Genomic DNA, 21724 nt, shown 5'->3' on the forward strand with positions numbered 1-21724 from the left:
CATACTTTTATAGACACTTGATTGATGAAGTGGAATTTGGCTGTTTTCCTTCTGTTTCTTGAAGTTTAAAATGTGCTATTTGTAATGTGGACTCGGGGAGCAGAAATAAATCAATGCAACTTGAGCACTGTGTGGAGTTCTTGAACAGGAAAAGTTCTTCACCTCAACAGGGATCTTCTCACACCCCCCACATCATCTGCTGAGAAAGCTCAAGGTCATGTTTTCAAATGAGGGATTTCCCACTAGGAATGAAGAGTTCTGGATGGAGTGATTGAAGTTTTTATTGCTGCTCTTCAGACTTCACCCCTAAATTACCTATGTGACCTAAGCTAGAATATCAGGTACTTCTAACTTCACTTGTTAAATCTGTGCTTAGGGCACAGGATTAGAATTCACAGATCCCCAGAATGGGTTGGGTTGGAAGGGACCTTCAAGATCACCTTCTTCCAGCCCACTGCCATGAGCAGGGCCACCTCCCACTAGCTCAGGTTGCTCAAGGTCTCATCCAACCTGGCATTAAACATCTCCAGGGAGGAGGCATCCACACCAACCACATCCGACCTCCTTTGAGAATAGCTGAAGTTAATTACTCTAAACAGAATACCCACTAGAGTTTTGGAAAATGCAATTTTATCTGCCCTGTGGATTAAACACCCAGAAACTACAGCATACAAAAATCTTAGTACACATAGTAAGTGCTTAGGTTCTTTTCACGTGCTTTAGGCTGTGTTTTCTAGTGAAACTAGAGGTGGTCAAATGTCACCTCCTGTTCATGTCGCAGTCTTTAGCTGTATTTTACACCAAGCAGTTAGGTGTCCACTTACACAAGGAGTCAGAAGTGGGCTGTATTCTGGAGCTGGAAGGCAGGTAGTGTGGATGCTGAAGCCTACGAACCATCCTGAAGCCTTGATGGGGCAAAGCTTGGGGCACTCCTATTCATTTTTTCTCTGGAGGTTCATGTTTCACCCAGTCTTCAAAGCCACCTTCATACTGCTGAGCTCTGAAAACAGGCAGAAGATACTGTGCTAAGAAAGACTCTTCTTGGAAAAGGTATCTAAGAGCACATGGCAAAAACCCCAAACAAATGAAAAAAGCCACAGAAACTTCTCTGCCATCACTCTTGTACCCAGCTTCAGTGAGCTAGACTGGCATGGATCTAGTCTCGTGGGAGGTGTCCCTGCCCACAGCAAGGGGGTTTGGAACTAGATGATCTTGAAGGCCCCTTCCAATCCACACCATTCCATGAGTCTGAATTCTTGTACTTCAATACTGCTTCCATGCAGTGTGGTCTGTCATAATGCTGGAGATCAAACAGAAGCAAGTAGCAGCACCTGGATCAGTGAACCAGTCTGCCACTTCTTTTTTGTTTCACAAAGGCAGATGGACATACTATGTCTAACCCTTCAGATGTCATCCAATAAATGCAGCACACTGAGCTTTAGTTCCTTGCAAACCTACCCACTCTATAGCTCTTGACACAAGCCTGCATAGAACCTAACTTTGGAAAACAAATCCCTACCAGCAAACCAGCACTGGCTCCCTCAGGAACAGACAAGATGTTGCACCTCCAAAACCAATCTTTTTATAAAACAAGAATATAGTTCCACAGTTTGAATTAGAATGAGCAGGGATATTCTGGTTCAGCACAAACATGGACAAACAAGCAATGAGCTAAATTCTATCTGCAATTCTCAAGCCAGTGAGGGACCTTCTGGCACAGGTGTGACAGTTCTGCCAACAGCACTCATACCTGCTGAACCCCAAGGATGTGGCAACACCAAGTGCTTGTTTACTTCTTGTTCCTGCCAAACAAGAGAAAACCACAGGGTCTGACTTGGATGGCATCTTTTGTTTGTACTGCTTCTTGAAGTCCGTTGGGTCCATTTGCAGAGCTTCCACTAATTCACCCACTAGGAAATGCAGACAAAAAGGTCTCAATAGTTCTCCATGCACAGACAGGATCACACTGTAAGGCTTCCAGATCTTCTGGAGGAAAAGTTTAGCCTCACAACATATAGCTGCTGTTTAGCACAGCTTCTTTGCTCAGTCACTACTACTTGCCCACAGGCTTAGCCATCAAGGTCAAAAGGAGGCTGACGGGAGACCTCACTCTCCACAGCTCCCTGAAAGGAGGCTGGAGTGAGGTGGGGGTTAGAAGAGGGGAAATGGCCTCAAGTTGCACCAGGGGAGATTTAGGTTGGTCATTAGAAGAAACTTCTTCACTGAAAGGGTTCTCAAATCCTGGCACAGGCTGCCCAGGGAGGTGGTCTAATGCCCACACCTGGAGGTGTTTTGGAAAGGCAGAGCTGTGGTACTGAGAGCCATCGTTTAGCACCAGCCTTAGTGGGATTAGATAACGGTTGAACCGGACGCTCGGAAAGGTCTTTTCCAAACGGAATGACTCCCAGCTGAGGCAAAGGGACACAGCCAGCACCGCGCCGGAGCGCCGCTCATCACTTACGCGGTATGTTGATGGACGCCGGGATCCTTCCGGATCTGTCGATTTCCCACCTCTCCCGCACGTCTATGTGCAGGACGTTGGTCTTCTTCAAGTCTTTGAGCTGTTGGTAGGAAAGGCCTGGAGCCCCTCCGGCGCAGAGGCTGCGGCTGGCGGCACCTGTCGGAAAGGCACAGCCCCTGAGCACAGCGCCGGCCCCGCTCTCCCGACCCCTGGCTGCCGGCCATCGCCCCTCTCACCGCGTGTGCCACACGGGGTTCCCCCCGGGCGCCGGCAGCCCTCAGCCCGCCGCCCGCTCTCCCGCCTCACCGGGCGCCACCGCCCGCCCGCCGCCGCCGCTGGCCGCCCGCAGGGCCCGCGACGCCCGCCACCAGCCCCCGAAGCCCATCCTCAGCCCGCCCCCAAGATGGCGCCGGCCCGGCCCGCGCCGCCTTCTCCTCGGAGGCGGGGCCCGGGCTCCCGGCGGCCGCGGGCCAAGCACCTCCAGAGGAGCCAGGTTCGGTTAAAAACTCTGTTTTAGAATCCTCGAATTGCTAGGGTTGGAAGGGACCTCAAGGATCAGCCAGTTCCAAACCCCCTGCCATGGGCAGGGACGCCTCACACTAGATCAGGTTGCTCAGACCCACATCCAGCCTGGCCTTAAACACCTCCCTCTGATCGCTAACAATTTATGATGTGACACCAGTAAAAGATCTGTGTACTCGCAACCCAGGAATTTAGAGCTCAGCACTGCGTGGGGCACCCTGCGCTATCAGGGGGTTTGGACGAAATGAACCTCAGAGGTCCCTTCCAACCCCACCATGCCAGGATTCAGTGGCCAGTGAGGGCATCCCCCCTGTTGAAGGGTGCCTGGATTTTTCCAGAGCTCCAGAAAGCTGAGAGGCTCGGGCAGAGGAGCCTTAGGCGAGCTGCCTGCTGCCATGTGTGGCACCTGCTGGCACTGGGCACAGCTGGGGTTGGCAGCTGCTGCCTTTGGTCCTGCTACAGCCAGCAACTGCTGCTTTGCCCAAGCAGGGTGAGCTCCGTGACTGAGACAAGCTGTTGAGAAGCCTTAAACCATCAAAGGCTGGGAGAATGAACAGGGATGAGAAATTTTGATGCCACATCCACTCAAAGTAATTAGAAAAAGGCCAGCTTGGTGTCTTCAAAGGGTTATAAACACATCCTGTTTGAGACACTTTGGGATTGAAAGCTGCCTCCCAGCCCCAAGGACTGCTGGCCAAGCCGTGTTTTAAGTGGAGAAATGAAGGTTCAGCGTGTTCTAAATCAGTGCTCCATGTTTATACATCTTTGTATATTATAGAATCATAGAATTGTTTGGGTTGGAAAAGTCCTCCAAGGTCACTGAGTCCAACCATCAATCCACCACCACCACGGTCATTCAACCATGACCCCAAGTGCCATGGCCACACATTTCTTGAACACCTCCAAGGATGGTGACTCCACCACCTCCCTGGGCAGCCTGTTCCAATACCTGACCACGCTTCAATACAGAGATTTTTCCTGATATCCAACCTAAATCTCCCCTGACATGATTTCAGGCCACTTCCTCTTGATACATTACATAGCAGTGGTTCTAGTTTTTAAAGGCAGGATTGTTTCCCTTTAAAATATACCTTTTGAGCAGTATGTTGTTGAATCTTTACTAATGAGAGTTTTCCTTCTGAAAAGGAGAACAGAGTATTTCTCAGTACTGTGTAAGTGTGACAAATTGAAGCTGGCACATCTAACTGGTTCACTAGCTGCCCTTCTGCCAGCCTCTCCATATGGCCTCCTTGACAGGCATTTGCAAAGTGTCTCTTCGAAACACTCCGTCTGCATGAGTTGAAGTTTTATGCATTCCCATTTTTAAGGAGGTATGAGTAGAATACAATACTCCCAGAAATTCTCTTTGCAGGGATAATTTACTGTGTAGTTCATTTGTAGTAAGCTAACAGCCAGTTACTCTCCCTTTATTGCAGGTATCACCACAAGGACCATGAAGTCTGTGATACAGGGGCAGTCTGCTTGCAGATTCTTGTGCTCAGTCATCACCACTGTGAAATGACCAAAGAATTCCTCCTACCTAAATCAAACCCTGCATCATCTGTCAACTTTTTTTTCAACCATGCTCTTCTTGACATCTCATCTCTGCTTGGTCCAATGACTTCTACACACTCCTGTAACCCTTCTTTCAGTCTGTTGTCAACAGACCCACTGCATGTTCTCCATCCTAAGGTGAGATTTGCTGCAGCAACTGCACCCCTTCTCCCTTTTTTCTCTATGTCTTACCACTAGATAATCTTCTTCTAACAAAACTGTGAGCTCTCAGCCCTTAATTCAGATTTGCCTTCTGACACAATAAAGCCCCTTTGGCTCAGCCACATGCTGAGTTTAATAATCTCAACCCGAGTTTATAGTAGCTCCTCCCTTGTGTGCAGGACACTCTGCTCTGCCTGAACCTCACCTGGGATGTGCACCTTTGACTCCTGATTTCACTCCAGGCCCTCCCACGGTGGGTACCTCGACAATCTACACATGGCCCAGATCCTTCTGCAGATCCCCAGGCTGGCACACACAGGCCTGTTCCTCTGCTCCTCCACGCACAAATCCAGTGCAGGATCTGCAGGCATTTCAGCACAACCCTGCTAAATTCAGATGCCAGGTACCCCACATCACGTCTCTTTCCTTTTGCATTCCCTCCCTTCCTTTGCCTTCCGTTTCCAAGGTGTCCCGCAGCCAGCCCTGCCGCTGGTCGCCACTCAGCGGGCCCCGGTACGCTCCCACCCCGCTGGCAGCGCCGCTTCCCCACCCCGCTTCCCATCCGGGACGCGCATTTTGCCCTCGAACCGGCGCTATCCATCCTCGCCCGCATTTCCTCTGCCTCCGGGCCGGGGCCCGCGGGGAGCTATCCGGGCTGAGGCTGGGGCGGAGAACGACGCGGCGAGGCCGGGGGCGGGCCGCGCCGGGCGGAGCGGAGCCGAGTGGTGCAGCGCGGCCCTGGCTGCGGCCCAGCTTCCTCTGCCGCTTCCTGCTGCCGCTGCCTGCCTGCCTGCCTGCCGCCGCCGCCGCCGCTCAGTGAGTGCGGGACGCCCGGGCCGAGGAGGGGGGAGCTCGCCGGCACAGCGCGGGGGACTGGCGGGACCGCGGCAGCGCTTCTGCTGCGGAACCGGGGGGAGCGCGGAGCCTGGAGGGCCGGGCCGAGCCGAGCCGCCTGGCCGTGGCAGCGGCCGGGCCTGCGGGGCCTACAGAGCCGCGTCCCGGGGGTCGCCGCGCAAGTGCGGCCAGGAGGGATGCGAGGAGGGGGCGCGACGCTGGTGCCGGGCCGCGGGCAGTCGGGGTGGGAACTGCTCCGCCGTGGCCTTGGGCCGGAGGGCGGCCGGTGCAGCGCTGCCCGGTGCTACTCCCGCTGTGTCCAGAACTGGTGGCCAAGTAGGGCTGGCCTGGGCTCGTTATGGGTAGCCGGCGACAGGCTGCTGGTGCTGACAGTTCGCTGTCGGTCTAAAATAGGTTAACTCTGCCGTGACATGAACGCGGCAGCAGCGTCTCCGTGACCTGCAGGAAGTTTCTCGGTCCGTTAAATCGGACAGAGTCGGTAGCATCGCCTTTGGTCGGGTTTGAGCATAAGCTCAGCTCACTTCGCATTAGGCAAGTTAGCAAGCGAGCTGCAGCTCCGAAACGGGCTTGTGGCTCCGTGTCGTGAGGCTGGCGTGATTCACCCTGCCCTGCTCTGACAGCCTGGCATATGCTGGCCTGGTGATGCCACCGCCGGCCTGCTGCCACGGCTTCGTGAGTGCGTGAAAGCAGGCGGTGGGCTCCCCACGCCAGAGCTCCTGGCAGGCAACATGCCTGTGGCTGCTGCACCAACCAGCTGCCACCTGGAGCTTGGACTTCAGACCCATACCTGCCTGGTGTGGGGGTGACAGTCCTCTTGGTGGTATTTTAGACCCATAGCTGCAGGCCTGCACCTATTTGAGTTGATGTTTTTGTTCTCTGGTTGCTGGGGTTTTGTTAGAACTTGGTGTAGTCTTCTGCTCTTGATGGTCTTTAGGACTCTAAACCTCCCCTGGTGCAATTTCAGGCATATTAAGCACAGATAGAGAAGAAGACAGACATGAAGAATGTGGAAGCAGATGGCATAACTCCAGCTGTGGCACTGTATTCTTGTTGCCCATCATTTTTAGCTCCAAGTGTTTCACTGTTCTATTAAATAATCGTCCCATACAAGCATATAAAGCAGAGTTATGTTTAAAGGATTCTTTCTACTCTCATCTTCTAGATTTTAAATGGAAGCACAGCAGTGATATGAGCAAGTGTCAGACTGATAGCAGAAGCTGCCTTTGTGGAATTGCTCTGCAGTTTACTACAGCTGTAAATATTTTGTCAGATTTCTTCATGAAATATTGAAGAATTAATGCTCTGTAGTTTGGTTTCTGTGAGCTTCCCAGCAGTGCAGCTAGTGTCTCACGGGTTCTGCTGTCAGCATCAGCCATAGATCCAAGGACAAGTTGCTCCACTTTAGATGTGTCATCGAAACAAACTGGGGCAGTCGGTATGGAGGAATAAAATGGGATGAAGCTTTTTGCTCTCAGCGGCAGGCCTTGACTTTCAAAGAGCTCAGACTACTTTTCCTTAGCCCTTTATGGTTTTATCTGTCTTATCCCCAGTAATTAGCTAACTCCCAGAGTAGGTGGGAACTTGGGTGCAGCCATCGTCTGCCTTCATCTGCTCAGACTCAGCCCTTTGGGCAGCGCTGCAGCCTGAGTCTCAGCTCACCTTGAGCTTCAGCCTTTCTCGCCCACTGTGCTGCACCCACAACTCCTTTTTTGCTGCTTTTGGACTTCACAGTTCATCCTTTGCTCATATTGCTCTCCATGTTCTCTTATGATGTCTTAGACCACTTTTTTCATAGTTCTTGTCTGTGTGGCTGTCCTGCCAAGATAACTGAGTTCACTGGTTTGTGCTTCAGCTGTTTCAGTTGTTACACCCTTGGATTTTCCGTGGTGATGGCACTGTTAGATCAATGTTCATACCACATGAGTGCAGAGCCTGCCTTTTCACAGAGAAAGTTTTCACTTGTAATCCAGCCTCACTAGTTCATAATCACAGAATCATGGAGTTGTTGTGTGGGAAAGGACTCCTAAGATCATTGGGTCCAACCCTCAGATCTGAGGGGGTTTGCGTGGGATGCAAACATGAACATTGACAGACCATGTTTAGTGTGGGCAGCTGGAGAAAAAGGACTAATAACAGTGCTCTGGAATTTTTTCTGTCGCTTGGGAAGTTGTCTCTAGTGGTCTGAAGGCTCTATCTCACCCCTTGTGCAAGAAGTCCACCAGTGTCTCACCCTTTCAGGACTGTAAGATAATGTCAGGACTGGCGTTTGAGCTCCAGTGATGGCGTGTGATGTGCCTTTGGGCTAGGAAATCTTGGAGATGACACTTGCAGAATTTCAGATGACATTTTCCAGGGGAAGAAGTGTTTCTGCCACTACCAGTCAGCAGTTCTGGTCCTTTTACTGCTCTAGCAGGCAGTGGGGGCTTGTTTGCTGCAAAGGTTTTGGTGGCTGTCAGAGCGCGGAGCCTCCTGGCCCACTGATGGGTGCCACTGCCTGGTCACTAGCTGTGATGGATGTGGTTCCTGCTCTGATGGGGTGACATCTGATCTGGCAGTCAGCAGGCCAAAATGCCACAGGTAATGCTGGGAACAGATGTCCAAAATAGATCAACTTGCAGCTTACATCTAAACGTGCAGCAATTCAGCAGAGGATCTGGCATTGCAGACCCACACAAGGCACTTTTCTGTACTTGGAGTGCCTTGTGTGAGCTCATAAAGACCCTTCACGGGTGTCCTGTGGAGCATCTGTGTCTAGAGAAGGGCCAGAAGAATGATCAGAGGACTGGCAGTCCTGCCATGTGAGGAAAGGCTGAGAGAGCTGAGTTTGCTCAGCCTTGAGAAGAGAAGGCTTAGGGGAAACCTTATCACCATGGACCAGCACATCAAGGGTGGCTGTCAGGAGAATGGATTCTCCCTTTTAACAAGGAGTCCCATGGCAAGGACAAGAGGTGATGGGGACAAGTTACTGCTGGGGAAAGTCTCATTGGACTCCAGAAGGAAATGTTTGCCCACAAGCACAGCTGGACATTGGGATCATCTCCCAAGGGAAGCAGTGGAATTCCTCCCTTCCATTGGGCAGTTTGAAGCCTCAGCTTGCCAGGGTGCAGGGCCAGCTCATTCCAGCTGCACCATCACCTGGAAAGGTTGGAGCAGATGATCCTTGGGATCCCTTCCAACCTGGCATTCTGTGATCTTGGCCTTTGGACTTAATCTGCACATCTGTGCTGTTCCTCGGCCCCTTGCTTTGGTGCTAGGCAGCTGTTGACAGCCGGACAGTTCCATGAAAGTGCTGATTTTTCCCTGACTTCAGTGTATGCAATGCCTTTTAAGGCTTATGCAGGTGTTTTTTTGCATTAACAGCATAAAATGGTATAATTTTAACTTAGAAGTTGGACTACAAGTGGTGAGAGAGCTGGGCCTGAGGCTGCCTTACAGCTACACTGTGCTGCTTGTGTCGTAGATGTGTGCCAAGCAGCTCGCTGCTCCTACCCACTTAGATGCCTTTCAGAATCAGACCCAGCCCCCAGCTGGCTAGGTCCTTGATGGGCTATGGCTTTTCTAAATGCTCACAGGTCAGTGACCATTGTCTGTCTGTGTGCTCATGGCAGCTGGTGAGCCTAATGGGCTGGGTTGTCTTTTGGTCTGCCTGCTCTGACTGAAGCAGTGCTGAACAGTCTCTGGGTTGCTGGGTGGGTTCCCAGTGCTGCAGTGTGAACGCTGGCTCCTGCCACGCTTCATTTCTGATGCCTTGTTGGTTATGTAGGGCTAGAAATGCCACTTTTCCAGTCCTTGTGGGTCCAGCTGATAGTGTCTGTTCCACATGTGGTGAAGGACACTAAGTGGGATCAGTGGTGGGTTGTGTGTGCCCTGATCCACATCAAATCCCCTGGCCTGTGGGCCACAGGATGCCGCAGTGGTGAAGACCTGCTTGTGTTTCAGCTGCTCAGACCCGTGGGTGTCCTTTCATGAAGCTACCCAAGCTCTCCAAATGTACTGATGTGAACATGACTTTCATTTGGGTGAAATTTGTGGTTTGGACAGACTTACATAATCTGTCCAAGTTGATAAAAATTGTTATGCTGGAATGAACTGGGAGATCATTTGTGTCAGCACTGAGTAATCTAAACACAGCTCTGTTCCTTCAGGGAGGACATTTCTGCTGGCTTTGCTACTGACTCTGCAGAGTTTAGGGTACAGCGATGAGGTTTCTATCAGCAGCTGTGTTGGCCTTGCTGTTTGATGGATGCTGTGGAAAGCAGCAGTGTCACAAGTGGTGATGGTGTTCAGGCACTAAACAAACCTCTGCTTCTCTTTCCCAGCAAGTAACAGATGCGGGTGAAAGATCCATCAAGAGCCAACCCTGAGAAACCAAAGAGAAGCAAAAGGCCCAACAGGCCACAGGATGAGGACTCTTCAGATGATATTTCAGGTACATGCCTCAGATGGTGTTTGGCCCTGGGGTTGTGGGCTGGTGACCCCCATGCTGGCTGGTGAAACCCACAAATCATCAGTACCGTGAAAGGCTTTTCTTGTTGGCATTGATGACAGAGCTGTCCCCAGCCAAGGGCTTCTGACACGATTGGTTGTTACACTGTGTGACTGCCCTGAAGGGCTGCAGAGTTGGTTGATCTTCAACAACAACCTCTTCAATGCAGGGGAATGATCTTTTCCTGTGTGGGGAAGGTCAAGCACATGTGGCAGGAGGCTCCTTGCCTGAGCAGGGAGCTTCCAGCAGAGCTCAGGGCGGAGAGGGTGGAGGCAAGTTTGTTTGGAACATTGGGCTGGCTGTGACGAAATGTATTTTGTTTTCACTCTGAGAATCATCAGACAGAAAACTGATTTTCTGATGAGTTGCTAAAATCTCTGTCCTTGAAGGTAGTCAACACTCAGCAGGACAAAGCCATCATCAGCTAGCTCTGAACTGATATGTGGCCCTCCTTTGAATGAAGATTTGGACAATGCGGCCTGCAGAGGTTCTTTCAGACTTAGATTATTCTGTGAAACTGTAGTGGAATTTGTGCAAAACAAAGCATGACAGAAGAGTGGTGATTGATCAATATTCATGTTCAGGATGGGCAGCTGTAGGGATGTGTGGGCATGAGAGATCCATGGGGGTGAAATTCTTCGTTATGGATGGAAAAGGAGGCCAATTGCCTGTGTTGCTATATGCAAAAATAAATTTATGTAGCATTTATTGTTGACAAGGCCCCCAAAATCCCAGGGAAATTCATTCTGTACAAAAGCAGCCCTCGTACTTCTGTACCAAGCAGTTGATCTGTTTTTAAGAGGTAGGCATTTCTTGGCTTTGAAAAGGATTTTCATTATATAAATACTGAATCAGATCCTTCATAAAATTCAGTCTGTGGGGAGCAGCTGGCTGAGTTTTCCCCCTTTCAATTCTCTGCTGTTTTTTTTTTCCCTGATACTGAATTGGTTGAAGGCTGTGACTTTCCAGTAGTGCTCCCTTTCAGAGCTGTGCTTTTTCATGGCTGAAAGTCAGTGTGCTCTCCTCTCCAGGCTTAACCTGCCAGCACGTCAGCCAGGCAGTGGATGTGCACCATGTGAAGAGGGCAGTGGCTCAGAGTGTCTGGTCAATATGTGCAGAGTGTCTGAAGGAGAGGAGGATGAGCGACGGAGAGCCCCTGGCGCCGGCCGACGTCTGGCTCTGTCTCAAATGTGGCTCTCAGGTAAGGCTTGAATGTCTCTGCTGTGGAGAAAGGCTGAGAGCCCTGGGGCTGTTTAGTCTGGAGAAGAGAAGGCTGAGAGGGGACCTCATCAGTGTCTATAAATACCAGGGGTGGGTGTCAAGATGAAGGGGCCAGGCTCTTTTTGCTGGTGCCCAAAAACAGGACAAGGCACAACAGGTACAAGCTGGAAACCAGGAGGTTCTACCTCAACATGAGGAGAAACTTCTTTGATGTGAGGGTTCTGGAGCCCTGGAGCAGGCTGTCCAGAAAGGTCGTGGAGTCTCCCTTCTCTGGAGACTTTCAAAACCCACCTGGATGTGTTCCAGTGTGACCTGCCTTAGGTGACCCTGCCTGGGCAGTGGGGTTGGCCTCAATGATCTCTAGAGGTCCATTCCAACTCCTAACAGTCTTTGGTTCTGTGATTTACTGGAAATGTACAGATGTGCATCAGCCCTGATTTTCTAAAGGTTATGTCTGATGTGGATCCTTGCCTGTTTGGCATCATTCTTCACTAACAGTCCAGTCTTTTCCTACTTTTTGCCCCTTACTGTGTTGATGTTTCTGTCTTCAGGGCTGTAGTAAGAACTCAGAGGGCCAGCATTCTCTGAAACACTTCCAAACAGCATGCACAGAACCTCACTGCATCGTTATCAACCTCAGCACCTGGATCATCTGGTGAGAAGGAGAGTCCAGGGAGTTGTGGGTGTCTATGTGTAACTTAAAGCAGGATCTTCTCCTGATAAAGAGTGGTTCTGGCAGATAAAATGAACCCTTTATCTAGAGGAAAGGGCAGCTTTCTGGAGAGAAAGTTAGTTTTGTCCTTAAGACTCACCTACAGTGCTGTGTCCAGCCCTGGGGGACCCCAACACAAGAGAGATGTGGACCTACTGGAGTGGGTCCAGAGAAGGGCCACAAAGATGATCAGAGGGCTGGAGAACCTCTGCTATGGGGACAGAGTAGGAGATTTGGGGTTGCTCAGCCTGGAGAAGAGAAAGCTCTGGGGAGACCTTAGAGGAGCATTCCGATATCTGAAGGGGACTACAGGAAGGCTGGGGAGGGACTGTCAGAAGGGCCTGGAGTGATAGGATGGGGGACAGTGGTTTGAAACTGGAGCAGGGCAGGTTTAGATTGGACGTCAGGAGGAAGTTCTGCACCATGAGGGTGGTGAGACACTGGAATGGGCTGCCCAGGGATGTGGGTGAGGCCTTGGAGACATCCAAGGTCAAACTTGATGTGGCCCTGAGCAAACTGCTCTAGTTGGAGGTGTCCCTGCTGAGTGCAGCGGGGTTGGCCAAGATGCCCTTTGAGGGTCCCTTCCAACCCAATGCAATCTGTGACTCTGTGTGACCCTCAGAAGGGTAACAAATCAGTACCAAGACAGAAGTTTGAGTCTGTGTGCTGTAGACAGATGGCTGGTCACAGGAGTTTGTCCTTCTTGCTTATTTCTCCAAGATCCTTTGCAGGACTGTAAACTGAGATTATTTAACTCCTAACTGTCACTGGGAATAGGGACTGCCCTACAGAAGTGCAGTTATGAGATGAAAGAATTCAATTTGATTCCTCTTTTTAGTACAAAAAATCAAACCCTAGAGCTTAAGTCATTTGTTTAAGGCTGCCTGAGAAGTTTGTTAGAGCTGGGAGGTGCATCCACATATCCTGAATTGCAGTGAATTCTTCTTTTGCTTAGGTGTTATGAATGTGATGAAGAGCTGTCAACACACTGCAACAAGAAGGTTTTGGCTCAGATAGTTGATTTTCTACAAAAACATGGCTCCAGGGCTGAACCAAGTAAGTTTACACAGTTGGGTTTTTTTTAAGATACCAGGCATTTGCTCTCTCTGAAAATTAGTATTTCAGATTTTGAGTCATTAAACATCTGTTTGAAATCCAAATTATCTGGGATGGGAGGGTAGTGCAGTTTGTAGCTGCACAATTTCTTGTCCAAACATAATGGCTTTTTTTTTTTCCTACAGTGTAAATACATTTAAAATAATATTTGGGACACTGTAGGACAGATTTACACATTTTGTCTTTCATAAAACCCCCTTGTGTTTGTTTGGTATTTTTTTAAGAGAAGTTGTTAAGTTCAATAAGATGCCATAGAAATGAATGCACCAAAAAGATTTTGAATTTGTTTTCCACGATTAATGATACTGAAGTTAGTTTTCTGGGGCTGTGTTGTTGGGTGTAATACTTTCTGGTAATTTATGCAGTTGCGTTGTAATTGATGGAATGTTCATTTCTGTTAACAGAAAATAGTAGGAAATTCTTTAGAATAAGCTGAAATTCTTTAGAGAAGGCTCCAGGGAGATCTCAGAGCAGCCTTCCAGGACCTGAAGGGGGCTACAAGAAGGCTGCAGAGGGACTGTTCCCAAAGGCCTGCAGGGGCAGGACCAGAGGCAATGGTTTGAAATGAGAGCAGAGCAGATTCAGATTGGATGTGAGGAACAAGTTCTGTACCAGGAGGCTGCTGGAACACTGCAACAGGTTGCCCAGGGAGGTAGCTGAGGCCCCATGTCTGGAGATACTCAAGGTGAGGCTGGACAAGGCTGTGAGCAAGCTGCTATAGTGGAGGATGTCCCTGCTGACTGCAGGGGGCTTGGACTGGATGACCTTTGGAGGCCCCTTCCAACCCAAACCACTCTGGGATTCTGTGGTTCTGTATCTTCTGACTCTCTGTAGTAGCAGGCAGAGCTGTGTTTGTGTTTCATTTGGATGCTCTCTTTTCAAACCCAGATCGATTTGATGCAAACATTTACCTGATGGAACTGGAACTGCAAACGAATGGACCTGGGAGTGGGCCTAGGAGTGGACCTAGGAGTGGACCTTTTGAAGTGGCAAGAAAAAGAGTTAAAGAGCAGCTTGGCTGGCAGGGTTTGCTTTGGGCCAAGCTGCTGGCTGGAAGAGGCTGAGAAGCAGCTGCGTGTTGATAAAGGAGTTGCAGGGTTCTCCCAGGCAGAGCTGGGATCCTTGTTTCACTGTGATAAAGGGAAGAGCAAGGTCTTCCTGCTCTCTGCCCTCTATCTGAGCTGATGCACTTGGTGCTTGCCCTAAAGAAACGTAACGGAACTACGTTTTTTGGTTCCTTTTCTTTCAATTAGGCTGCCTTTAAAAACAAAACTCTGAAGTCAAGATGTGATTTATGCTGTTGTCCAGAACACAAAGGAATAGCAGTGAAAAAAAATGCAGCAGTTCCAATGAATTCTGCTACTGATCAGTTGTCTCCTGGGTGTTTGGGGGTGTAGGATTTTACGTCATGTTACACTGCTATTTCCAGGGCTAGCCTTTAATTCATAGTTGGCTTAGGTCTTTAACATTTATTTCGTGTATTCATCCATTAAAAAACATAAACTGAATACACGAAAAATGACTCAGGAGAAGCAAATAGTGTAAAACTGACAGTAATTCATATTTCTCACTTAAAAATCAATTTTTTTTCATCAATCTGAGCTCTTTTGTCATCAGTCTAAGCTGCTTTTTTTCATCAATCAAAGATTTTTTTTATTTATTAATCAAAGCTTTTTTTTCATCAATCAAAGCTTTTTTTTCATCAATCTAAGCTTTTTTTCATCAATCTAAGCTTTTTTTCATGAATCAAACCTTTTTTTTTTTTTCCCATCAATCAAAGCCTTTTTCTCCAATGCTTTTCTATTCCTTCCTAGGTAAACCACTTAATGTTCATCTCAGACTGTGGCACTGTAACCACAGTTCATCCCATGGCTGGATGTGTGTCGCTGGTGTGGGGCATTGCTAACATTAACTAGCACAGGGTAGAAGTTTTCTGCAGAAATGCAGGTTGAGGAAGGCTGTAAGTGACAGATGAGGGCTGCTAGAGTTTGTGTTCCTGTTCTCCAAAGTGCAGGAGTCATTTAAAGATAAAATAATCAGCTGAAACATGTGAGGGGGTGTTCTATGGATTTCCTAATTAATGCACCTCGGAAAACAAACAAAAGGCAAATGCTCGTCATTTGGTACTAATGTGGTGGAATAGCGTGGCAGCAGGATCCCTGCTTTTCAACTCAGCCTCTGCTACAGATTCAGCTTCACTTCAGCTGTAAAAATGTGCAAATTACGTTACTGCTACATGACTGACTTTTGTAATTACATTAAGCGATTGAGATAAATCCCAGTGCTGGGTTCCCAAAAGAATGCTTGCAGCTGTGTGATTTTCACATCTGATCCTGGGGCTTCTTGTACCCAGCAATGCCTGCTTGGCTTTTTTGTTGTTGTTGTTGTTTTGTTTTGTTTTTTCTCTTCTTTTTCAGAGGAGTCTGTTTGGTTAAGAGGTCATGTTGGGCACAGGATGGAAGAATAAAGCAAGATTGCTTTCTAGGGTGTACCACCCAGAAAGGTGTTTTGTGCCAAAGGTTAGCAGGCCAGGATGATTTCCACAGCCAGGCAGGTGCAGCATTGTCTGTGTGGCACACTTGTGAGCTTCTCATGGGCAGAATGCACGTGTAGTACACAGAAACCATGCTGAGACATTGCAGGCTGCCTATCTGCTCATTTGCTGCAGAAAAGAAAGGGGTTTGCAGCCTGAAAAGTGAATATTAGCTGCCTTTTTCCCTTACAAAAGCCAAATTAGAGACAAAAGCTTGCAGGCTGAATTTGTTTGTTTTATAGATATAGAGCAGTTAATGAAATTGGTTTGTGTGGCAGCAGAGTGGGAAGGAAGAATGTTTTGGAGTGAGATTTATGGTTGGGAAGGTCAAGCAGAGGAATGAGGTTTTGCTACTAAGTTCAGCTGCCCAGATTGGTCTCTAGGTAAAAGGAGGTTGATTTCTGTTTGAATGGTTGTGAGGGATGTAAACCAATGATTAAAAATAGATAATTTTGCTATAGGATTGAAGTGATGTAAAACGATTAAGAATAGCTAATTTTGATATGTAATTGGATATAAGTGATGTAAAACAATGACTAAAAGGATAATTCTGATATATAATTGTAATGGATATATAATTGTATTGGATATAAGGTCCTGTCCCTGCAGGCCTTTGCAAACAGTCCCTCTGCAGCCTTCTTGTAGCCCCTTCAGCTCTAAGGTCTGCCTGGAGTCCTCTCTTCTCCAGGCTGAAAACCCCCAGCTCTCTCAGCCTGTCCTTGTAGCAGAGGTGCTCCATCCCTCTGAATCACTGGCAGCAAATTTTGTAGCCATTCTGTCATTTTTATCCATGTTTTTTCCTCTTTCCTGCCCATGATTTTAATTACTTGTGAGGTGCAGCCCAAGCCATCTGAGCATAGAGCACCCAGACTGGTGCTTGAGGAGCTTACTCTTTCCCACTGTGCAGACATGTTTCAGCTGGTAACATCCCAGCAGAAGCAGAGAAATAAATTTGGAGTTTGTGATCTTTGGTTTGGTGGGATTGGAAAAAAATCCTGCAAGAGAAACTGGGCTTTGTGAAGATGCAGCTAGTGAGCAGTGCAGAAGAGAAGCAGGCTGCTTTGCTAAGGGCTGGATTCTCATTGTGGTACAGTGTAGGGGGGGAAAATAATTTCTTTTAAATAAAAAAAAGAGTGGCAGACAATTTAGCAGCATTTCATAATACAGCATGAAGAGAACTTGGTAAGAGAAAGGCAGTCTATTAACCTTGCTTTGACTGTGAAGACCTTCAGCTGAAGTGCCAGAGCTGTGTTCTATAGGCAAGGCTCGACCTCAGAATAGAAGAGCAGATACCTGGAACCCTTCTCTTTAATTAAAAAAACAAAAACAGTTGCATTGAAAGGCTGAGCAAAAGTGCTCACTGCCCTGCCTGGAAGAAAACCTGGCTGGCATCTACCCTTCTGCTTGCATACCATCTGCACCCCCAGCAGCAGCACTGGAGCCCAGCAGTGATGCAGGTCTTTGATCTACTGCAGAGACAAAGGGAGAGGGACCTGTGGGAAGTTTTCTGAACCTCCTCTGCAAGTGGATATGCGTTTGTACACCTGCCCCAGTGGCTCTGATTCATGGGCTGAATCATGGGCTTAGGAGTCAGAGCCATGTACCCTTGAGCTGGGGCTGTGCATCTGTGGGACACAGGTGTGTTCTCTGCCTCCTGAGAGCTGGAGAGACAAGGCTAGAGGTGAGCAGAAGTAGGGGGAAAAAAGAAATCCAGAAAAGAATGGCAAGAAAAGGGTGCACTGCAGGCAAGAGCTGTGGCAGAGGAGCAGTCTCTGGCTGCTCTTCTCTTTCCTGTGCCTCTGATGGGAAGGGGATTTGATGGCATGGAGGAGAGCAGGGTGATGGTGGGAAGCTTTGGTGAGCATGAAGGCTGTGCCTGTGCACAAAGGCAGCAGTTTGAGAGCTGGAGGTACAACGTCCCAGGGACCAGAGGCAGGCACTGACCTAGTGAGTTGGGCAGCTCCAGTGGCTCTTGGCAGTGCTCTGCTCAGGCATCTCTGCAGCAAGATACACTTAGGCATGGGAGAAGGAGGCTGTGGTGAGACTTTTCCCTGTGTGACTGGGTTGGATAGGGCACTTTGATAGCAGAACTGCAGAAGGAGTCTTGAAGAGAGGTGAAACCTGAATGTGTAAGCCCCAAACCAGTCATGGTGGGATACACTGTCCCCCCTGCAGAGGCACTGATGTCCACAGTGCCTGGGGAGGGTGGAGAGGCTGAGGGTCACCAGGTCAAACCTCTAAAAGATGTAGAAATCAATCTGTCAAGGTAATGATTGTTGTGCTTCTCATCCCCCTTGTTCTCAGGAATGCTAAGAGGGTCCTTTGTAACAGATCTTACTGCATGGGGCTTAGACCACTTCCCACCTGCTTCCCCAGGAGCTGAAGGCCCTCATGGGCAGCAGCAATTGACAACCATTTTGATCCAGTCCTTCTGCTGCCATTTTGCTGGAATCTTTCAGTTCTTGTTGTGTTTCTAATGCCTTCAAAGTCACTTTTCCTCTCCAGAAGCACAGCTGTTCAGACCTTACAGGGATGCAAGGTTGACTTGGTAAGAGGGCAGGAAGCAGTTGAGTGCAAATTTACTTAAAAAAATTCCACATTAGGCTTTTGATTAATGAGATGCTCATAGCCTTGGGGGGATCTTGCAGAAGGAGCCTGCAGCCCCAGTCTGCAGGAGGGTTAGCTATCACACTCATTACCAGCATCTTCCATTAAGACTGACCAACTCTTCACATGTCAGCTAAACATTCAGCTTCAGGCCTGTCTGTCATTTATCACTGAGCTGGGAACACTGAGCAGATTTAAATGGAAAACTGCTGTCCCTCCTCTGGCTCTGCATATGGCCTTGAAATAGCTGGGTGGGACAAGGGGGGCAGTAGGGGGAGGTTTGGCAGGGCAAAGCAGCACTTTTCTGGCCAGACTTTTCTCACAGGTACAGAAACTACCCCCAGCAACATGCCCTGTTAAAAAATCAAGAGGCAAAAATCAAAACCTGGTTGAAAGGAGGATCCTAACCTTCAGCACCAACACACAGGCCTCTCCTTGGTTTGCTTCTCCTTATCCCCACACTACTTACCCAGCTTAGAGGCCATCAGGGAGCTGGCCCTCAGTCATTGTGCTTTATAACTGCGTGTCCACGCTGGTCCCACAGCAAAGCTGGGTGCTTCAGCTTTGTTTTCCCTGCTTTAGATGTGAGGCTGAGCAAATGGATCCTCAGTACTTGTCTGAAGCTGCCATTTCCCCACTCAGGGAGCTGCTGGCAGCCAGTTTGCCCTGCAGCCAGGGTCTGCCGTGGCAGTGCTGCCCATATTTGGTGGCTGTGCAAGGAGAGCCAGGTGGTGCTGCAGAGCCTAGCACAGTGAAGCGTGGACAGATCTAGGCTTGACATTTGTCATCCTGTACTGCTGAAGGGAAGAGAAAAATCTGCTTTTCCATATGCTTATGCTTTAATTTTTGCCTGCAGTTTTGTCCAGATGGCCTTGTGAACATTGTTTACTTTAAGATGCTGTCCCAGATGTTTTGGAATGCCGATGGATAAATGCAACAACTGTGGTACACTAATACACAAATTATTTACACAATTTGGGCGTTTTTTTCCCCCCTCCTTTTTTTTCCCCCTCTTTCTTTTTCACTCTTTTTAACCATCTCTTCTCCCCAGCACTACTCTGTATGGCACTTAGGAAGACATTAATGATTTTAACTCTTGTCATGATCACCATGAGAACAGGCAGACATTGGAATTGTCTCCCAAAGGAAGCAGTGGAGTCCCCTACAAATTCACTTAAAAAATTGAGATATTAGCCTTTTGATTAATAAGAGGCTTGGAGCCTTGGACAGTTTGAAGCCTCAGCTTGCCAGGCTGCTGGGACAGCTCATTTCAACTCCACTATCACCTGAAAAGGTTGGAGCAGGTGATCCTTGGGGTCCCCTCCAACCTGGCATCCTGGGATTCTATGTGGCACACTCTCCTGAGGGGAAGTCTCCTCTAACGTTAAACTTCCGAGTGAGCAGCACCTCTGGGTTGCAGACGCTTGGAGCTCCCATTCTGCTGCTCCAGTTCTCTTGGAGCTGTGCTGGCTGGACCAAGTCTCCAAGGCTGTAAGCATGTCAGTGGGAAGGTGCTGCTGCAGGCAGCTCATGACTGTGGGGCTGAGCAGCTCCTGAGCTGTTTGTCATTTGCTGCATTGACTTTGCTTTTTCAAGGAGAACTTGGTCTCCTACTTTGCCCTTGCACTGCCTTAGTTTTCCACACGAGTGGAAAGCAGAAGGCTCTGAAGCTGTGTAAGCAGGATTGCCAGGAACACTGAAAATGGATTTTAAACAGCAAAGCCTCTCTGACTGGCTTTTGACAAACTCAGATACAAGTTTGGAAGATAATTATGCCTGGCTGGCACTGCAGGGTGTGTCAGGAGATTGGTGCCTGGTACAGGAAATGATTTCTTTATTTTGTTTTTTTCCAGGAGTGCAGAGAAAAGAACCTTTTGGCATGAGCATTTCATTAATGTAAATAGGGCTGTTAGTTACTGCTCAGGAACACTTTAATGAGACTTCAATGTGAAACTCATTAGGACAAATCCATGGATTCAGATGTCAAGACAGAGATTGCAGCATCACAGTTCTTGGCATCTATTAAGTCCATAACTCGTTTACATTGACATGCATTGTTAATCAATACTTAAGAGACTGCAGATGTCACTAATGTTCATAGTTAGTCCTGCAGCCATGACAATATGAAAGTTGCTAGTAGAATTGGAGGCTAAATATTGTGATCTCAAGTCTTCCCATTCCCTCTAGGCTACAAGTTAATGACTGTCTAACTTTGCTGCCCCTCATCTGTTTGAATAATAAGACAAAGAGGGGACTCCGTGGAGGTCGTACTGGTAGCACATTCCAGGGCAGTTTTACCAGATGCTTGTTGTCTGAAATTAAAACATTTTAGCACTGTGTGTGTTTGGGTCGTGGGAGCAATTCCACAGGCCTTGAACACCCCCAGGGAGGAGACATCCACAGCCTCCCTGGGCAGCCTATTCCAGAGTCTCACCATCCTCATACCGAAGAACTTCTTCCTCAGCTCCAGTCTAACCCTGCTCTGCCTCAGCTTCAAACCATTCCCCCTTGGCCTGTTTCTAGACACCCTGATGAAAAATCCCTCTGCAGCCTTCCTGCAAGATCCCTTCAGCTACTGGCAGGCAGCTCTAAGGTCCCCCTGGAGTCTTCTCCGGGCTGAACACCCCCAGCTCCCTCAGTCTGTCCTCACAGCAGAGCTGCTCCAGCCCTTGGATCATCTTTGTGGCCTCCTCTGGACTCACTCCAGCAGCTCTGTGTCCTTCTTTTGATGGGGACTCCATTAATGTTCTAGCTTAATTCTTAAGAACTAATATGGTTTAATGATTAATATTGTGGTTTAATTATAGGTTCATCAAAAATCATCCATCTGTGTGAGGAAAACACTGAACCAAGTGAGATACTGAAAGGAAAAAGCTCTGGCAGTGGTGCCTCAGTTCCAGTGAAAGGAATCAATAACTTAGGAAACACCTGCTTCTTTAATGCTGTCATGCAGGTAAGATGGAATGGTCTTGCAGCCTCCTCTTCACAGGCTTCAGAAACACTTCACTTGTGCAGATTGCAGGCTTCAGCAAGGGTTCTGACTCCTACCAGCCCTCATTCTGCTGTCTGAAGGTCTTTTTCAAACTTCTTGCTATCCAAGTAATGCTTCCTGTTGTTAAAAAAGCAGAATTTCTGGACCAGCAGCATTTTCCACAGCAATGGGACAAATGCAGATGCCAAGTGCACAAATGCACACTGCCTGTGTGTGGGGGTTGTACTCCAGCATATGGTTTGGTTTGTAGTTCAGCATTAGGCAGTCGTGAGCGATGCTCAGGATCTGGTGGGTGTGAGAAGTGGTACTTTGTGCACAGTGTAGATGTCTGCAGAGTGCTGTGGGATCATTTTAACCCTCTACAGTCACAGAATCCTAGAAGGGCTCAGATTGGAAGGGACCTCAGAGCTCATCTCCTCCAACCTCACCACCATGGGCAGGGACACCTCTCAACTAGACTCAGCTGCTCAAGGCCTCATCCAGCCTGGCCTTGAACACCCCCA

General features: G+C 48.6%; 2 protein-coding genes across 2 annotated transcripts in view; one reads left to right on the forward strand and one right to left on the reverse strand.

Annotated features, from left to right (window-relative positions):
- Window positions 1-272: 272 nt before the first annotated feature.
- On the reverse strand, window positions 273-2846 carry TSTD3 (thiosulfate sulfurtransferase like domain containing 3). The gene is made up of 4 exons (XM_054393037.1): window positions 2768-2846; window positions 2462-2617; window positions 1751-1910; window positions 273-1000 (listed from the first exon to the last, which is right to left on the reverse strand). The coding sequence occupies exons 1-4, from the start codon at window positions 2844-2846 to the stop codon at window positions 937-939; spliced, it is 459 nt and encodes a 152-aa protein (XP_054249012.1). The 3' UTR covers window positions 273-936.
- A 2635-nt stretch (window positions 2847-5481) lies between these two features.
- USP45 (ubiquitin specific peptidase 45) overlaps window positions 5482-21724 on the forward strand; it is a 37609-nt gene continuing 21366 nt past the window's right edge. The window contains exons 1-6 of the mRNA XM_054393161.1: window positions 5482-5515; window positions 9874-9983; window positions 11072-11241; window positions 11813-11916; window positions 12929-13029; window positions 21037-21182. Coding sequence (XP_054249136.1) covers window positions 9884-9983; window positions 11072-11241; window positions 11813-11916; window positions 12929-13029; window positions 21037-21182 — 621 coding nt within the window. The 5' untranslated portion in view covers window positions 5482-5515; window positions 9874-9883. The remainder of the gene's footprint in view (window positions 5516-9873; window positions 9984-11071; window positions 11242-11812; window positions 11917-12928; window positions 13030-21036; window positions 21183-21724) is intronic.

The sequence above is a fragment of the Indicator indicator genome, chromosome 27, assembly GCF_027791375.1.
Source record: "Indicator indicator isolate 239-I01 chromosome 27, UM_Iind_1.1, whole genome shotgun sequence".
In the NCBI taxonomy this organism is placed as follows: domain Eukaryota; kingdom Metazoa; phylum Chordata; class Aves; order Piciformes; family Indicatoridae; genus Indicator; species Indicator indicator.

What these genes read in the sequence shown, in the direction of transcription:
- TSTD3 (XM_054393037.1), bottom strand. Translation starts at nt 2,846, where the DNA reads ATGGGCTTCGGGGGCTGGTGGCGGGCGTCGCGGGCCCTGCGGGCGGCC. An exon ending in CGGGCGGGCGGTGGCGCCCG is followed by an intron (nt 2,618 to 2,767) that starts GTGAGGCGGGAG and finishes CCTTTCCGACAG; the next exon opens with GTGCCGCCAGCCGCAGCCTC. An exon ending in ACATCCTTGGGGTTCAGCAG is followed by an intron (nt 1,001 to 1,750) that starts GTATGAGTGCTG and finishes GCCTGTTTTCAG; the next exon opens with AGCTCAGCAGTATGAAGGTG.